This window comes from Chrysemys picta, chromosome 4, assembly GCF_011386835.1.
Source record: "Chrysemys picta bellii isolate R12L10 chromosome 4, ASM1138683v2, whole genome shotgun sequence".
In the NCBI taxonomy this organism is placed as follows: domain Eukaryota; kingdom Metazoa; phylum Chordata; order Testudines; family Emydidae; genus Chrysemys; species Chrysemys picta.
The window spans coordinates 47,058,894-47,078,230 of NC_088794.1; the positions used below are offsets into that span (position 1 = coordinate 47,058,894).

The 19,337-nt window shown below is 40.2% G+C and overlaps 1 protein-coding gene across 2 annotated transcripts in view; it reads left to right on the forward strand.

Moving 5' to 3' along the window:
- IPO7 (importin 7) overlaps positions 1-11,431 on the forward strand; it is a 48,818-nt gene extending 37,387 nt beyond the window's left edge. The window contains exons 17-25 of one of the 2 annotated variants that reach the window (XR_010600961.1): positions 619-685; positions 763-888; positions 1,176-1,273; positions 2,792-2,887; positions 4,092-4,312; positions 4,417-4,622; positions 5,612-5,847; positions 6,254-6,370; positions 9,737-11,431. Coding sequence is in view for 1 of the 2 variants with exons in the window: in XM_005291696.4 (XP_005291753.1) it covers positions 619-685; positions 763-888; positions 1,176-1,273; positions 2,792-2,887; positions 4,092-4,312; positions 4,417-4,622; positions 5,641-5,847; positions 6,254-6,370; positions 9,737-9,834 (1,236 nt within the window). In the remaining variant the exon portion in view is untranslated. The remainder of the gene's footprint in view (positions 1-618; positions 686-762; positions 889-1,175; positions 1,274-2,791; positions 2,888-4,091; positions 4,313-4,416; positions 4,623-5,611; positions 5,848-6,253; positions 6,371-9,736) is intronic. The other variant, XM_005291696.4, reaches the window with a different exon arrangement.
- The last annotated feature ends 7,906 nt before the right edge of the window (positions 11,432-19,337 follow it).

The window sequence follows — 19,337 nt, forward strand, 5'->3', positions numbered from 1 at the left end:
ATAATCTATGAATCTATGAATGTTCATGCTTGGACTGGAGTCTGGATCGTGGGAGGGTCCCAGAACTCAGGCTGCAGCCTGAACCCGAACGTCTACACTGCAATTAAAAAGCCCCTTAGCCTGAGCTAAGTCAGCTGCCACAGGTCAGCCATAGGTGTCTAATTGCAGTGTAGATGACACAGAAGGCTTAGGGTACAAAGCTCATAACATGATGCTGCCATATAACAAACCAAGGGACGTTCTGGTTTCTTAACTAGTTTACTGTTGTGCTATATGTATTTAATTTATTATGTTTTCATGGGGACTGAAAATGTTACTCAAAAACTAAATTAAAATAAGAGTAACAGTAGGTATAAGCAAAGACATCCCTAAATGAGATTCCTCCAAGATTCAAAGAAGAATGGTGTTCCAAGAAAAAGATTGCGTTAAAGAGAGCCTAACAGATTGTTAGCTATAACGGTGCAGTTATAATACATGTCATGTTCAAGAGAGATGTAATTTTGTATTGTTTGTTAGAAGGTGACACTCTAGTAAAGGTACTTTACAGAATTTTTTTTAAAACTTATTTATACCCAGTTTTTATATGTGCTTGAAACTCATTTAAACTTTCTATTTCAGATTACCCAACAGTTGGAAGGGATCTGTTTGCAAGTTATTGGAACAGTTTTACAGCAGCATGTTTTAGGTATGTATCTCCTTGTTTGTGTTAATTATTTGTCTGTCATTAGCATTAAATTTAATAAAGTGCTACTTCCATTTTAGAATTCTATGAAGAGATCTTTTCCTTGGCTCACAGTCTGACATGTCAGCAAGTCTCTGCACAGATGTGGCAGCTTTTGCCTCTTGTTTTTGAAGTTTTTCAACAGGATGGCTTTGATTACTTTACAGGTAAGAAATCCTAATAAAAAATACGTCCTAAGATTAGTGGGTTTGATGTATTTGTTGTGGGGCATAAATGCAATCTTGATTGCAATTTAACCAATGTTCAAAACAGAGTTATATTAGCTATACGTTATTTTGACCAAAATAGTTTTGCGTAAGGTTTGTCAAGTGACCTCCTACTACAGTAGCCAAAACCATGTTTAACTATCTTACAATAAGCCTGAAAGCTATATATTAACAGCTAGTGTTGTAAAAAATAACAGAACGACTAATTGATTATTCTTGTTTAATAGATATGATGCCTCTCTTGCATAATTATGTAACTGTCGATACAGACACACTTCTGTCTGACACAAAATATCTTGAAATGATCTACAGTATGTGCAAAAAGGTAGGTAGACGCCTTCTGTCTAAAACTTAATGGCCTGTGTACAAAATAGAAAAAAAATATTTTGTACAAATGTACTTTTTTTTACAACAATAGACTTTCAAACTGGAGACTTTTAAATTGTACCCTTCTGATATATGATGTTTGGTATTTTCCGTGACTCTGCAAGGAACAGCAGCTGAAAAAAGGAAATTACCAAGTCACTAGGAGGAGTTTAGTTAAAGTAAGGCCTCCCTCTCCTTCCCCCCCCCCCCAAAATAAGTTGTGCATGACATAAGAATATTAGAAATATGCACAGGCAATGGCTGGAGTCAGGCTTCTTTTTATTGTATTATTTGTATTACAGCAGTGCCTAGAGTCACATCTGAAATTGGAGCTTTAATATGCAAACATTGTAGTAGGAGATAGATTTAATGTTTGGGGCACTAAATAGACAAGATAAATAACGTGGGAAGGGAAACAGGCACCAAGAGATGAAATTACTTGCCCTGGGCCACACGGCAGATTTGTGGTAGAGCTGGGGATAGAACCCAGTTCTCTGACTCCTGGTTCACCATCTTTTCCACTGGACTACACTGCCTCTCAACATTTTCCATCCTTTGCATTCTCACTTCAGTTTTGTCAATATAGCTAGATGCCGGCTGGTTGGCATTTTAATCCTATCAGTATATAGGAGTATAGAGCGTTCTTTGGAACCTTAGCTGTAGTTAGCCTAGGGGAATGAAAACCTTCTCAAATGCAGTTAGTTTTCTCTTCCAGACTTGTGTCTTGTATATGTACGTTTTGTTGTCTGTACTTTGCACCAAGCTTGCTCTTTAGATTGAAGTGCTCACATTATTTCCTTAGGTTGATTCTATGACTGGAAGTGTTTGAATTTTGTTGCAGATAACTTATGTGAAGAGTTAGAGCCCTTTCTGTGTTTGTGAATTAGCTGCAGACAAGTTGATTTTTCATCTGTTTATTTTGTAATTGAGTAGTTTTTGCAAACAAACTTCATTTTAATTATTTGTGACCTGATCATTGTCAGTTTTTACTACTTGTTGTTTTCTATTAGTGCCATGTGGTTAGTCCTAGATTTGTATAGTATTTTCTGGTCCCTTGTTGGACAATAAAAATGTTATAAACAAACTTTATAAAATTCTTTGTGAATTGTTCAGATAACTATTCAGTGAATCTTTTGTGCAAATAAATGTTTTCAAAATGGCTATGAGCACTTCTTATACAAGTACTCCTATAAACTTGTTCAACATTTTTGCAGAACAAGTAGATAGTTGTTAGCTGCAACTATTTTTTTGCTCGACATACGTATCTCCAGTTATGATCCTGAACCTTTGTTGTAGTTTATTCCCTTTTATTTCTCTTCTTCATGATGAAAGCTGGAAATGGCACTCTAGTTTTTATATGACACTAGTATTTTAATAGAGATCTTAGTTGTAGATTAACTTCTCAGAGAAAAACAGAATATCAAAAACATCCTTTTATCCATAAGCAGAAAACCAACAGTAGTCGACTGTTTTTCAGGTCCTTACCGGAGTTGCAGGAGAAGATGCAGAATGTCATGCAGCAAAGCTATTGGAAGTTATCATTTTACAGTGCAAAGGGCGTGGCATTGATCAGGTTAGTAACATCTGCTTGCTATCTTAAACTCATGTTACAAAATCCACCATGTTTTAGTGAAACTAACAGTATCTGCTGAGCTATCATACTGCAGTGCTGGGAGTATTATTAGACAGCACTGGTAGAGCTAAAGAAATGCGTATTTCATACTTTGCCTCCAGAGATAGAGTGCATCTGACAATCTAAAACACTTCCTTGCACAAGGGAGTACAGTTTAAGAGCAGACTACCTCTTTTAGCTGTTGGATTAAATTCTGTAATACACTATAGTGCATACACGAGGGAAAGATTTAATGGTGGGCCACATGGCAGCCCAGAATGAAGAAAGAGGGTGATGCCCATAGGATCCCCACTTGTACTGGCAAAAAAGCGCCATCTGTAGGGAGGCAAGAATTTGTTGAGATTGTTTCTTACTGGAATCAGTGAGAGAAATCATTCCTCCCTTTTATATATGCTTGACAAACATATGGCTGCTAGGAAGTAAAGATACAAGACCAATGTAATATTTGTAGAGATTTTTTTCCTGAAGATTCTGTTCTTAATTTGTCTGAAGGTAAACTTAATCTGTGTTGAAATAATACTGCTAACCCTCTGCTTAGGTAAGCAGGGAAACTACTCTCCCCCTTCTGCTAGATATCTTGAGTTACATCCTGTAACACTGTTCTCCAGTATTAATAACTGACATTACTACAGTAAAAAGTCAAAGGTGTGTTGTTTTTAACATGGAAAGTGACTAAATCTGTTTCTTGGAGTTACTGATGTTCATATTCTATTTACACCAGCTAGTTTTTTAAAAAACAAGATTACAGAATTATTGGGGAATTAAACATACACTTAAATATATTTAGTATGGCTATCATGGGTAATATTACAAACCGAAATACTACATATAGGTTTACTCACGGCTAATGATGTATTGCATTTATGTTGGCTTGACGTCTACGACCAATTTAACACTGAAGTGTTGATATCCTTGCATTACTTTTTTTTTAATTCCATCTGTGTGTATAACCTCAGGTATATTTTGTGCACCAGACTGTTTATTCAGTGTTGTGTCATTCTGCAACCGTACGTATGAAATACAGTTGTTAAAATGATATAACATGGAATAATTAGATGTGCATATAATTAACTCTTGCTTCTGGGGGAAAGAGGGTGTTTGATCCATTAAAATACTGAGTTTATAACGGTTCTATTTCTTCCAGTGCATACCTTTATTTGTGGAAGCTGCATTAGAGAGATTGACCAGAGAGGTGAAAACAAGTGAACTGCGAACGATGTGCCTCCAGGTTGCCATAGCTGCTTTGTATTACAACCCCCATCTGTTATTAAATACTTTGGAAAACCTTCGTTTCCCCAATAACGTGGAGCCTGTCACTAATCACTTCATTACACAGTGGCTTAATGATGTAGACTGTTTCTTGGGGTAAGCTGCTCTCAGTTTGAAGACTGCCATGTGTAGTCTACCACCTATTTTCTATTTTTAGAAATTGGAAGTAAGATATAAAATGTTGTTGTTTTGTATTTTAGACTTCATGATAGAAAGATGTGTGTGCTGGGCTTGTGTGCTCTTATTGATCTGGAGCAAATACCACAGGTTTTAAATCAGGTTTCAGGACAGATCCTGCCAGCTTTTATCCTTTTATTTAATGGATTGAAAAGAGCATACGCTTGCCATGCAGAGCATGAAAATGACAGTGATGATGATGATGACGCTGAAGAAGATGAGGAAACTGGTAAGGAAACTGAAACAGTACTGTTAAATTTCAATGTCTCATGTCCCCTCCATGTCCGACAGACTCTAGCACGTGGAGACAGCCACGTAATTCTCCAGAGTCCTCTACCTCCAGAGATAAAGCTAGTGCTGGGGCTTTGGAGCCTCTTTGTAACCCTTTTACGGATCCGTTTGGCAATTTTCCTGACTGGAGCAGAAGTAAACTTTTCTTTACGGCTGAGATTCCTGGGCTGCTTCTCTCCAGGGTTGTCTTGGGTCAGCTCTTTTTATAGACATCCCCTGCTTCCCAGGGGGTTATTGCTGGGACAGACCTTTCCCCCTTGCATCTATTTGAACCATGAGTGAAGGGCACAGAAAGAGAGCTGCAGGTGGACATCTTGTTTCTCCACACTCCAGCTGTGCTACAGAGTGCCCCGTGTTCTGGTGCTTTGAATCTGTATCTGAAACAGCACCTTCTTCCTGCCTGTTCTAGCATAATATAGCCTCCACCTCATCAGCTGTCTCCAGTCTATCCAACAATAATCGTCCTTTCCAAACTCTCTGATCAGGCTTCCTCCTCTTCAGATCTCTCCTTTCTTTCTGCATGAAGTTCAGACTTCTGCACAACTTTTGCCTGTGTCCACAGCTATAATCTCCACCTCTTCCCACCTCTCCCCATGCTCCTGCCTGAACTTTTTAGATGCTAAATTCCTTGGGGTTAGGGACCATGTCTTGCTTAAATTTCTGAAGTCCAATGCAAAATTTGCCACAAGTGTTTTTATTAATAGCTAGTTTCTTGTGGCAGCAACATGTTCCTTTCCTACTGCTCAGAAGATAAGGAAAGGGACCACGAAGGAAAGTGAGACACTGGTAGAGGTGGAGAGGAGTGGGCCCTTTTGTGTGAAACCACATTTTTATTGATTCCATCACTGATCAGTATAACCAAAATCCTACCTGAAGATAACAGTTTGATTCTGAAGATTAAAAATCTCATTGCTTTATATGTAAAAGAGTCCTCTTCTGTGACATTCGCCTTACAGAGGAATTGGGGAGTGATGAAGATGATATTGATGAAGATGGACAAGAATACCTAGAGATTCTGGCAAAACAGGCAGGAGAAGATGGAGACGATGAAGACTGGGAAGAAGATGATGCTGAAGAGACTGCTCTGGAGGGCTATTCAACAATTATTGATGATGAAGACAACCCTGTTGATGAATATCAGATATTTAAAGCAATTTTTCAGAGTAAGAACTGTATTTCTTCTGCTAGCTGACAATTACATATTTTTAATTCAATTTTAATTTGTTTTTGGAAAATTAAGTACATAATGGATTGTCATTTGGTGATAAATTATTAATTTAGTTCCCTCCATAGAGAGAAAAGTCAGTGTGGCTTCCGGGGTGGGAGAAGGGAAGGTTGAAAGTATTTAAAGAGATTAGCATTTTTTGAAGCATTTTTCATTCCTTTTTAGAACACTTGTATCTGTTTCCGAAATACCAATTTTAAGATTTTTTGTATTCTTAGTATTGTCTCTTCTTAGGGGGATGCCAAGTCAAAATACAGGCTGCTTTCTGATTTAAGGTGGCAGTGAGAACAAGTTTTGGATGATGGAATATTCTAATAAGATGAATTGTCCTTTTTTCTTTGTAGCAATTCAGAATCGTAACCCCGTTTGGTACCAAGCTTTGACACATGGTCTTAATGAAGAACAAAGAAAACAGTTACAGGACATAGCAACTCTAGCAGATCAAAGGCGGGCAGCCCACGGTACCTTCCCATTCATACTTTATAGCATTTATTATTTTTTACTATTTAAATATTGATATGCTCAGCGCTTCACAAGACATGCAACACAGACAGACCTTACCTAAAAAAGCTTACATGTTAACAAGACATAAACGGAGTGTGTGGGTTGCACTGGGAAGCCCAAAGGGGAGAGGATAATTAAGTGTGTTTTGAATAATTCAGCATTAACTTACAGCTTAATGTTTTAGCTTTTGCTAATGTAACACTGTCAATATTTCTGCTTAAAATTGTTTACTGAATAGTGATCTCTCTCAAAACATATATTGGAGGTGGTTCAGACTTGCCCACAAGGCTCTTGACCCTTCTGTACTTCTGCTTGTTTCTGTGCCTCCAGTGATGCAAATAGAGCAATGTCTCTGTTCCCACCATTGTAGTCTTATTTCTAAAGCTGATTGGGAGAGTAGGCAGCAATAAGCAGAACTTCCATGGCTTTGCTCCTTTTTGTTTTGTTTGTTGTCTCCTCCCCCATCACAATGGAGCAGGCAGACAGACCGGACAAGCTGAAGACCACGGGGTACTCAAAATACAAGGAGACCTCTCAGGAGCTGGAGGAGCAAAGCTCTGCCACAGTTGCTCTCTGCTAGTGAAATCTCACTCTGCTGGGTGACAGGCCTTGGTCTGTATGGCTTGTTTGCATCTGTGGATGCTACTCCTCCCCCATAAAGGAGAGACTCTTTTAGAGTCACCTCTGCAAGTATGGGTCCTTGAAGTCCTCTTCATCTCTTGGGACTCAGAAAAGTGGAATTTCAGCTCCATGATCAAGGACTCTTTAGGGGAAGTCCAAAACTCCAAGCCTCCAGTCCACTTATGGGAAAGGATGTCCCATTGCAGATTCATTCCAAAGTGGATAATCAAGTCACTTGGCAAGAAATCTAGCATCCTCCTGACTGTCCTTGACATATTTCCTAGCTGCAATCATGTTGGGAAGAAGAATCTCCAAAATCTCTGCTCTTGAAGAACATGCAACTTACTGTATCATCCATGAGGACTCTATTTTGTACTCCACCGTCTTGTAACCAAGGTTTACCTTTTTCCACTCTGCTCCCCGCATTTCTAGTGCCTCACGGGCAAGCAGTCTTCCTTTAGCTAATACAAATCTCAACACATGACATAAACAGTCTGGCAAATTGTAAATGTGAGCAGTGGTGCAAATAACTTAGTAGAGCTGACAGTCTGGAAAGCTCTTTCTTCCTAAATGCCTGGGCCTGAAAGAATCGAGACCATCTATAGCTAGGTGGATCAAGGACCATACTCAATGGACTCCAGCATGTGGCAGCCTGGGCAGAAAGGGCATCAGCTACCAGATGATATCTCTAAAGCAGCCACGTGATCATTCACGAACAGGTTTATAAAATACTACAATATTAACCATCATTCTTCAACACAAGCATAATAGATTAAAGGTTTTAAGATTAAAAAAGGGAGAATATTTTCCTTCTGTTTCTTACTATTTCCTCTCTAGTATGTCTGTTTGGGGATAGGTCAAGATCCAGATTGGAAAAGCTGTTCTTTTCTTGGACTGTCCTCCTCCATTCTGCCTTGCCTTCAGAAGTTCTTCAGATATACCTTCTGAATCCATGTATATAATTAAATAGGGTTGAATAGTAACATACTGAATAAGATCAGTGGTATGGCTAGTCCAGAATCCTACCTGTCAGCAGCCAGTACCAGTTGCTTGAGCGGAAAGGTGCAAGAAATACAATAAGCAGCTATAGAATAACTACCCATAGGGAAAGTTTCTTCCTAATTATTATCAGAAGTTAGTTTATGCTCTGAAACACGTTTTCAAACACTTGGGTTTTTAAATATCTACTATTGGAACTCTGGATGTCTGTCCATATAAATGTCCAGACCTGCTTTGATTCCTGCTAAACTCTTGGCCTTAATGATACCTTGGGGGAATGGGCTCCACATGCTAACTATGCATGTTATGAAAAGCATCAGTTTTAAATTTTCAGCTGTTGGTTCTTAGCGCAAATTAAAGCAACTTTGAGGCTCATGTAATTACATCAGCTGGTAATGTGTTTACATGCTTATGTTAGCCAGGGATTGCCCATAGCACAAGATCCTCCAGCTGGGCCCTCTGCCACTGAGCAGACTTCTGACATGCCCTACGTTGGAGACGGTTAGAATGTAGTCCACTGTTGCTGACTCTACGCCATGCAGGAATTTCTCTAACTGAACAGCTTTTCAGACCCTTTACAGCACTGGAGCAGTGCCCAAGGCTCATGGCGTGTGCAAAGTTCTTGTTCTCAGTGTTTCCTTGCTGCTCTGGAAGAAGCATTTGTCTGGTCTGAGTGCAGAAGCAGCACAAACAAGTCTGAACTGCCCTTGGTATTTGCAGGAATAGAGGCACCATTCAAATTTCTCTGATCGGGAGAGTGTGTCTCAGAGAGGAAATAATCAGACAACTACTCTGTTGTGCCTTTGATCTATACCAGGCCTTGATTTTTATGTGCATTGTAACTTGTGAAAAGACACACCAAACCTATATAACTTTTTAAAAACACATGGAAACTATATGACCAGTCAACGTGGTCAGAGTTCAGATGCAACATTGGTCCCTTCAAGATGAGGATAGAGACATGGACTCTGTGTGATAGGAAGAAAGGTAGCTGAGACTGAGAATTAGAACTGGATAAGTGGAATGTAGAGGGGATGTTGAATAATTTAAGTGCTTTTTTATTTTATTTTATTTTATTTTGCACCAACCTATGCAGTGTGGCAGCCTTAACTGGAAGGAGACAGTTTATTTTGTGTGCACATGTGCACGTTTCCCCTCCTCGTTGTTCCGTTTATATTTCTCCTCCTACTGTTGAATTTTGGCAGGAACATTTAATTTTTCATTGACGTTCAAATGGTGCTTATTTAGTACAAGTGCTTTTTATTTATTTTTTCTTTAGTGACTTGACTGAGTGACTAGAGTATCTCTTGTTAAACAGAAAGCACTGGAAGTTCAGTAGCAGTCCAGTGGCCAGACTTTCAGCTGTGTTTGACTCCTATTTAAAGAACACCTCACACAGGAAGCTCTTCATTTATAAAATGTAATTTTTGAATTTTTAGTATTAATATTTTCAGTATATTTTTTTTAAATCATAGTAAAATCTATTGTCAAGATTTTCAAAAGTGAGAAGCAATTTTTGGGTGCCCAATGTAGACATCTTAAAGGAATCTGATTTTTAAAGAGGGTTGCTCAGCAGGTAAATTTTTGGGTGTCTCAAGCCCCCAAAGTTTGAGGCACTCACAAACGCTACCCACTCACAGACAGATTGTGATACTTACATTTTTTTATATCTTACATTTTACTAAAATATTTTTGTCTTTCAGAGTCCAAAATGATTGAAAAGCATGGAGGATACAAATTCAATGCTCCAGTTGTGCCAAGTTCGTTCAATTTTGGAGGCCCAGCCTCAGGAATGAATTGAATTATCATTTTTCCTGCTACTGTGTGATTGTAGTGAAGAGCTTGTGTTCCTCCCAATAGTGGTTCCAGAACTGGTTCATGTTATCTACAACTCACTCTAAACGAATTGATACATAGATTGGACAAAAAAAACCCAGGAAGTGGGACCTGATCATGCAACCTAATACTGGAAAGCAAACCAGAGGTTTTTTGAAGATAGGAAGAACCTGACTTTAAAGCTTCAAATGACACAACTGTGGAAATCTGAAATCAAGAGGGGATGTCATGAAGGCAGCTTTTCTTTTTCTGAGGAAAAAATAGGCATGGGCTGCAGGACTATTTAAAATGTCTCATTTACAGTACAAGCTAGAAGGCTGATTTAATTTTTACACTTGTGGCAGTATGAGTATTTGCCCAATTTCCTTCCCTGTCCCTCCTCTCTATTGGGTGTTTATTCTTTTAATGTAAATAAGATAAGGTAATCGGATAGCCTTACTTAATCTTCATCATTTCCATTTATCAAGATTGTTCATATGTAGAATATTGGACACTTATTGTAGCACTACATAACTGGTAAATCTGTAAATGAATTAGCACTTTCATATTGAAACAAGCCTGCTAGCCTATGTACAAAAATAGCAAAATGTTTGCTGTTTATAAAAAAAAAAAAAGGATGTAATGGGGAAAATAATTTCAAGTTTTAATTTAAAATTAACTAGCAGTTTTGTACCTGGTGACTTTGTGGTGCAGTCACCTCTGGTTGTGACTTGAATTCGGTTATGTAAAAAGGGGTTAGTGATATTTCATTGCTGCTAAAAAAAAAAAAAAAAAAAAGGCAACACCCTCTGTGTCCTTTGTTTTTCTTAAAGCTCTCAATGTACAAGTGGAAATTTGGAGACAAAATCTTAATGTAAGCACTGAGAAACATTATCTTCTCTGAAGCATGTAAATTGGACATGAAATTCTGCTCTTAAAGAGTTTATTGAAGTGTGTGGATGAAACATCTATATATGCAATCTATTAAAAAATTAATTCGGCTAACTTGGGCTTGATCTATGATTGCAGTTTATTCCTAATTTTGCAAAATAATTCATCCTGTTTTTTTCCAGCAACTGGTAGTGGCTTTAACCACTACATTTCCTTCCCTGTTTTTGCACTCCCAGCATTAATATATGCTCTTGTTTGCCTGATCCAGATGGGATGTTTGAGGTTTCACCAAGCTTTCACTTTTGAAGCCATAATTTCCCCCTTCATCTCCAGCACCTCCAGCTGTTATAGTACCTCGTATTTTAGCTAGAAAGGCAAAATAAAGTTCCCTCTGGGACCACTGTCAAAACCACTCTATCTAGAAGCCAGCAGTAAGATGCTGTGAATGGGCTGGTTTATTGCCCCCTTTTTCTTCTCTGAAAATCTAAATTAACATTCTTTCTTTTGGCTGTTTTTTTATGTCACCTGCTGTTACAACTGATATTAAACAAGCTACCTTAATTTAAATGTAAGCCTCCAAAACTTAAATGCAGGTTAAAATGAACCGAGTTTATATCTGTAAAAAATGAAACTGAAATGCACATATATATATATATATATTATGATATTCAAAATGCAGTCTTCAGAAAATGGCTTGTGTGGTGTGTTTTATTTTTTGAGTCAACAGAGTAACAGGTATCCAGAAGTTGGGTTTTCCTTGAGCTTGATCAGTAATAGTTACTACTTTTTGGCTTATCACACAACTACTAGAACTGTTCTGAGGAGGGATAATGGACGTTTCACTTATGCCTTCGTTTTGGATTGCCTTTCTCACACAAATTCTTTCCATGTGCACAAAAACCAGTTCTAATGTGAAAGACTAGTCCAAGGCTGTGATGGAATGTTTCCCTATCTGAACACTTTAAGGGGATATGTGTAAGAAGTTTGTGGAATGAAGGAGTAGGAAAGAATGGATATTGCATCTGGTGTAGAAGAGCCTATGGTTAGTCTTGAGCCTGGATATCCTATATAGAGATGTGGTATGATAGCCCCTTTTATCACTTGCTGATTCCTAAAAAGTTGACTGGCAAAGGACATAATTAAAATAAAACTTCTGAAAATGTGTATTCATTGCAGGCCTCAAAATGTGTTCTACTGTTGAGGTGGGAATCTCGAAACTTGATTTTGCTTTTGTGGCAAGGAGATGCAAGACATTATTACAGCATTTACTTTCCTGTCCATTCCTGAACTTTGAAAGCGTCCCTAATTTAACATGTTAAAAAAAAAAAATAAAGTACTGTATTTCTAAACTTCCACTTGTGGGGCAATAATTTATCTACTTATGCTTCCCAAGTATTTAAAAAAAAAAAAAAAAAACTTAGTTTTTGGGAAGGTGAGCATGACAGAATTTGGGTTGCGGGAAGGGAAATTTTATGTGTGTGTGTGTGGGGGGAATTGAGGGAAAGCCAATGAGAAGCTAGTTTTCATGGTTGTTTAGAGCTTGAATATTTACAGAAATTTTCCATTGACTCGAGAAATGTATTTGTGAAATAATGCAGTCTTATTTCAGATGATTTCATATGTATCTCAAAACTGGTAGGAAGGACATCACTTTTCAGGGTGGAACTGGGATTTGCTTTTTCTCTTCTCCAACAGGTACATTAGTATAGAGTCCAAAGGAACAATTTTGCATTGGCAAAGTGATGTGCTAGATTACCTAACAATTTATGTTAGTCTTTTACTTTTAGTGATATTCTCATTGTACAATTCAGAACTGACCCCTTTTCTTGTGGGAACGTTCACTCATTCTGTTAGATTTTTTTAAGCGTGTTGGGGAACTTAAAACCGGAGTGGTTTTTCTAATGTTGAAATTTTCCATTTGGATTAATATATCTAAACTACATCTTCACCACTTATCTCACTGCGTAATTCCAAACGCATAGCTGTAGCTTTAGAACATCTTGGACTCTTGTTCTAGTTACATCACTCCTTATTAAAGTTTGCCTTATCCTGCTAACTATACTTTTTTCAAGCAGACATTCACTGATACAGTGCCTCACATTCCCCTTACAAGCTACACTTAATTCAAGTTTAAAGCAAAAGTCAAGGTATCTTTAAAGATTTGTGAAACCCTGTGTAGATTTGACATGCGATAGCCCTGAATAGCTTATCTTAGGGTAAATTTCAAATGTCTGTTTTAGAAAGCATTTAGAAGTGGGCTGTAGCCCACGAAAGCTTATGCTCTAATAAATTTATTAGTCTCTAAGGTGCCACAAGTACTCCTGTTCCATTTTCTTACAATTCTTTCTGTCCTGGTCAGAAATCCAATTTCATGGATATTGGTCCAATCCAGATGAATGAAAGCAAAGTTGTTTTTAAATAGAAATTACTATACCTGTTCAAAGTTAGAGCCCTGTTTAGGTTGACATTGGTCCAGTATTAGATGTCAGAGGAAGTTTGAAAAAGAAACCTCCTATCAACAATTATGAAATAATGTGTTCATGGGGAAGTTTCTTGTTCCACTTAGTGGTTGGCTTATACACTGATACAAAATTAAATTAAAATACACTAAATTTCTTTATTTTATATATCCAGTAAACACTGGGAAAAAACACGATTACTTGTATCTAAGCACTGGTGTACACAGCAGTAATGTGGACTGGGCGGGGGGGATTTCTAAAACACATTAACATGCATTAATTGGTCAATATTTACCCTGCTGGGGTGCAATAAATGTTCCTAGTACATTTTAACAGTGCTGTTTGAAATGACTATGTTAAAGCACACTTGGGAACATTACAAAGATTGCTCATTACAGTACATACAGAGGAAGCCCTGAAAATCCCCAATGTTTTGGACATCTACATCAAACTAAAACATTGCTAAAATGAAACATCCCAAAATGAAATTAACAAACTCTTAAAATATAAGACCTGTTTATCTCCCATAGCATAAGTATTTATATTATCAACAAAAATTCAAAGTGTATATTTATGTTCTCGACACAGATGTCCACCTCCTTTTTTTGAATCCTGCTAATACTTGGCCTCTGATACTTGGTTAATCAGATAATTTAAAAAAAAAATGCTGTCTTTTGACTGTCCCATGGTAAGTAGGAGTGCCCGAACTGCCTGCCTTATATTTTTATTTCCCATACTTATGTTCTCTCTCTAAACAATCAATCTTTTTTCAGTCGTTATACAAAATCTCTTCATGTTTAATAATTTTTATTTCCTGTGTGAACAATCTTCTTTTGAGAGATTGTTCAGAACTGAACATAGCACCAAGTGAGGACATCACATTAATTTGACCCCAGACCCCTAGAGGAAGAGACAGCTTTTTTAGTCCTCTACACCCCTCTGACTCAAGACTCCAGAGACATCTCCACAAGGACTAGTCACTTCTCTTCAGCTCTTGAGGCTCAACAATGACTATTCTGCAACCCAGTGTCTTCCCACAATTTGAATCTCTGGGTTGCTTTCCTTTACAGGTCACAGAGGTGGATCACAGATGTGTTTTGGCATTCCACAGTCCAGCCATGTCCCCTCTGCTCCTGCTTACTGCCAGATTCTCTGCCTCTGCAGCAGCAGGTAATGGTGGTTTCTTTTGCAGTCACCCTCATTCCTATTTTAATTTTTCTGCCTAGCTTTGGGGCTCTGCGGAGCAGTATTCTACTTCCTTGCCATTCTTCCTCCTCCCTGAGTTGGTTAACCCCTTAGGGATTTAACCCTTCCTGAGCCTCTGCTGCAACATCTTGTTTCTCTGTCCCTTACAGGCATAGCAGAGCATCCAAGAAAGCACCAGGTCAAATCCAAGAGGTGCTTTAGAGGTGAGGCATCCTTCCCAGATTCAGTAGATGGCAAATTGTACTCAGACTTTTGTCACTAATTCTGTTAGGTCCCAGGGCTACAAATCAGACAGGCAGATGGGGTCCCTTGCCCACCAAGGCACCCATGACTCCAGTGGGGGGGAAATGGACCAGGAACCCCAGTGCAGAGCCGGGAGAGGTTCCAGAAGTGAGATGAACCAATCAACTCAAGGGAAAGTCCTAGGAGACCCTGCAGAACAAAGAGGCTTGCAGGGCTGCAGGTCTTGCGGCATCCCCACCCCACCCCAGTCTTAAAGTGGGCCCTGAGCACCCTCAGGGAAGAAGCATGGCTTCTAACACTGGTCTACAATTTTTGAGAAGTCGTCTGCTTCAGAGATAAAATGTGCTATTTATTATGTATTTTGATGTGCTGAATTCAAATAGGACAATTAAAACACTGATTGGCTACTGTTTCTAAGATATTTAAGTTTTTACATTTTATGTCTATGTATATTGTGTAGATAGTTTTAATCATAAATTGTAAACCTAGGTCTTTTCATGTATTTGTGGTTGCTTTACATGATAATATTTCACCTGTCCTGTTTATGTAACACTTTAAAAATCAGCAAAAGGGTTATATAAATAAAATTTATTATGAAACAAAAGGCAAAAAACGTATGTACATAGCTTAGTCCTATTCAGTGTCTACTTGGCGCTTCTTGGCTTGTCTCTTGTACTCATTAAATGGAGCATCTCTTGTCACTGTCCAGCAATAGTCTGCAATCATTGATGGGCTCCATTTGCCCTGATAGCGTTTCTCCATTATCTTTAGTGACATGTTGTAACCAAGGCTTTTGTATGCCTTGAGGAGGTTTTCCACCAACAACCTGTAGTTGTCTGCGTTGTTGTTTCCGAGAAAATTTATTACCACTAACTGGAAGGCTTTCCATGCCCTCTTTTCCTTGCCACGCAGTGCATGGTCAAATGCATCATCTCGAAGAAGTTCACGAATCTGAGGACCAACAAAGACACCTTCCTTTATCTTAGCTTCACTTAACCTTGGAAATTTTCCACGGAGGTACTTGAAAGCTGCTTGTGTTTTGTCAATGGCCTTGACAAAGTTCTTCATCAGACCCAGCTTGATGTGTAAGGGTGGTAACAAAATCTTCCTTGATTCAACAAGTGGTGGATGCTGAACACTTTTCCTCCCAGGCTCCAATGACTTGTCGGAGTGGCCAATCTTTCTTGATGTAGTGGGAATCTCTTGCACGACTATCCCATTCACAGAGAAAACAGCAGTACTTTGTGTATCCAGTCTGCAGACCAAGAGAGCAACAACCTTCAAATCGCCACAAAGCTGCCACTGATGTTGGTCATAGTTTATGCACCTCAAAAGTTGTTTCATGTTGTCATAGGTGTCCTTCATATGGACTGCATGACCAACTGGAATTGGTGGCAAAACATTGCCATTATGCAGTAAAACAGCTTTAAGACTAGTCTTCGATTAATCAATGAACAGTCTCCACTCATCTGGATCGTGAACAATGTTGAGGGCTGCCATCACACCATCGATGTTGTTGCAGGCTACAAGATCACCTTCCATGAAGAAGAATGGGACAAGATCCTTTTGACGGTCACGGAACATGGAAACCCTAGCATCACCTGCCAGGAGATTCCACTGCTGTAGTCTGGAGCCCAACAGCTCTGCCTTACTCTTGGGTAGTTCCAAATCCCTGACAAGCTCATTCAATTCATCTTGTGTTATGAGGTGTGGTTCAGAGGAGGAGGATGGGAGAAAATGTGGGTCCTTTGACAGTGATGGTTCAGGACCAGAAGTTTCATCCTCTTCCTCTTCCTCTTCCTCGTCTGACTCAAGTGAGAATGATTCTGGTGCATCAGGAACCGGCAGTCCTTCTCCGTGGGATACTGGGCGTATAGCTGATGGAATGTTTGGATAATGCACAGTCCACTTTTTCTTCTTTGACACACCTTTTCCAACTGGAGGCACCATGCAGTGACAATTGCTGGTATGATCTGTTGGCTCTCTCCAAATCATTGGCACTGCAAAAGGCATAGATTTCCTTTTCCTGTTCAACCACTGGCGAAGATTTGTTGCACAAGTGTTGCAGCATATGTGTGGGGCCCACCTCTTGTCCTGATCTCCAATTTTGCAGCCAAAATAAAGGTGATAGGCTTTCTTAACCATAGTGGTTATACTGCGCTTTTGTGATGCAAAAGTCACTTCACCACAAACCTAGCAGAAGTTATCTGCACTGTTCACACAAGTACGAGGCATCTCTGCTCACTTTGGCTAAACAGAAATGTGTCCCTTTGCAAAATCAAACACTGACAAATAAGAGAGCATGACACTGTGTGATTTCTAGAGCTGATATAGGACAATTTGTTCAGCAGAGTGATGTAAGCTTCGTTATGATTGCATCATCCATGACTTCTAGGAATAACATGATGCAATTCATATCATGTATGACGCAATACCAGCTTCAGATTGCATCATTCATTGTTTTGCCTAAAAAGCAAGTACTGTCCAAACCCAGTCATAGATTTATTCATAGATCCAGTCAAAGATGTATTTTAGTCATTTCTGGTTTAAATTGAGATCCTTTCCCTTTATAACTCACTTATCCTCCGCCATTCCCAAGTCATGGATCGTATATACTGACCCAATAGCATATCTTGAAAACTAGAGCGAATCAACAATTTTAAGCATCATTTTCATTCTGTGACCCAGAACTAGTAAAGTTTGACTACATTTATTTCAGAAGCATTTTGGCTGTAGAGCAGTGTAATCAGCTACCCCCACCCCCCCCATAAGCCAACCAGGAGGGCTGTGATAAGTTTCCCCCCTCCCAGGGGGAATAGGACCTTGTGAGGGAGGATTCTAAGATGACCTCTCAGCGCTTCAGGCACTAAGGAAGGCAAGCCACAGAAGGCCTCACCAAACTGCAGCAGAGCTCCTGCACTCTAAAAGCACTCTGAAAATGTTAAAATATCTAAAAAGGGAAAGAAAAAGTACAAAAAAAATCAGGAAATAGGAGTCCTCCCTCTTTCTCCTCCTTTTCCCCCAAAGCAAGTTTGCTGTCTAGCTCTGAAACCTGAGCAGGCTTCTGGGAGTAAACCTCAGAGTAAATTTCTCCCTGCAAAAATTCTGCCCTGAAGCTGTGATACCCCTTCACTCCTTCAAGGAAGTGATTAGGGCTGCACAGAACAAGACTGATGAGGGCTAGCACATTAATAAGAGCAATATCAGGCTCTGTAACATTCAAGAACCAAAGAGCTCTATTGAGGAGATGCTATAAAGTTTGATGCTGCAGTAGCATCCTTCACCAGGGATATGATTATTCCCTCAGAAGGGGAGTTCTACCCTAAGGAACGCACTGATAGAAAGATAGATTCTAGTCTTGAAAAAGACTTTGAAGCCTCCTCTGACACAATCCAAGTATCCCTGAAATCTACCAGCATTGCAGGCACATATCTTTCCTGGCTGAAGATCTTTAAGGACAGAGATCACTCTGACTTTAGATTCACTAAAGTCTCCCTAGCAACAGTGTTTATAGCTGATGCCTCAATGGATTCAATGAGGTTCTCAGCCCAAGCCATACCTTCCACACTCAATAGCCAGGTGCCATGTAAGGCTCCCTAGAAGGTGGATGCTCACTCTAAGGAGGTCCGATGCTCGGGCAAGTTTCCAGGTTCCCTCCTTTTTGGAAAAAAGCTGGATAAGGTGGTGGCTGACAGTGCAGCAAAATCCAAACTGTCTCTCCCTTCCCTATCAGAGTCCTCAGGAGAGAATATAGCCCGACCTTCAGTGAGGTGCTCTTTTTGCACCTTATCCTCACAAAGGTATCTGCAAAGGCACAACAGATTCCTCTTAGAGTGATTGCTCAGTTGTATTCCACAGTAGGTGTGCATGCTCGCCACATGCACCGGTGCCGGAAGTTTTTCCCTTAGCAGTACCCATATTGGGGGAGCGCCGCTGTGACCCGTAGAGTGGTGCCTCTATACCGCGCTATAAGGGGAGCTGCGCACTGCCCGCATCCTCAGTTCCTTCTTGCCACCAGTGAAGGTAGTCGGAACTTTGTACTCCAGCTCTGCTGCAGCTCTTCTACTCAACCTTAGTGGTACCATTCCTGGAATTGTTTCTTCAGTTGTTAGAGTGGGCTTGGGGCATGCCCCGTGCCCCAGGCTTCAAGTCGTGCGACTCCTGTCGCCATTCTAGACGTTGCACTCGGGCGCCGGAAGTCCCGTCGCCGTCATGAGTACCGAAGTAACACTTCAGGCGGGTACCATTCCTCGATGTCCAGGTCCTGAGGGAGACAACATCTCACGTTCCCGAGAGACCGTGCGCGTGACAGTGACCTCGGCCTCGGCACCCAGCCGCCCATCCTTGGCCCGCACAGCTCAGCCGGGACAACTACCGCCACTGGGCCCTCAACCGGGTCAGTGGCAAGGAGCCCCATGGCAGGGACAGTGGTGCCAGTGGGCACTGGGGCTGCCAATGGCCGCCCAGATGGGGGCCTGCTTGGTCGCCAGAGCATCTCAGGCCTCATCCGGCCGTCTAAGAGACAGATCAGCGGGCCACGAATTGGCGGACCCGCGCCAGGACTCTCATCTGGGGCTCGAGCCACTGGTACCGGCCAAGGCCCACGGCTCCGTGCTGACCCTTTCCCCGGCACCGGATGACACCATAACAGCGCCCCCGCCATCAATCCCTCAGGAGGACTTTAAGGCGC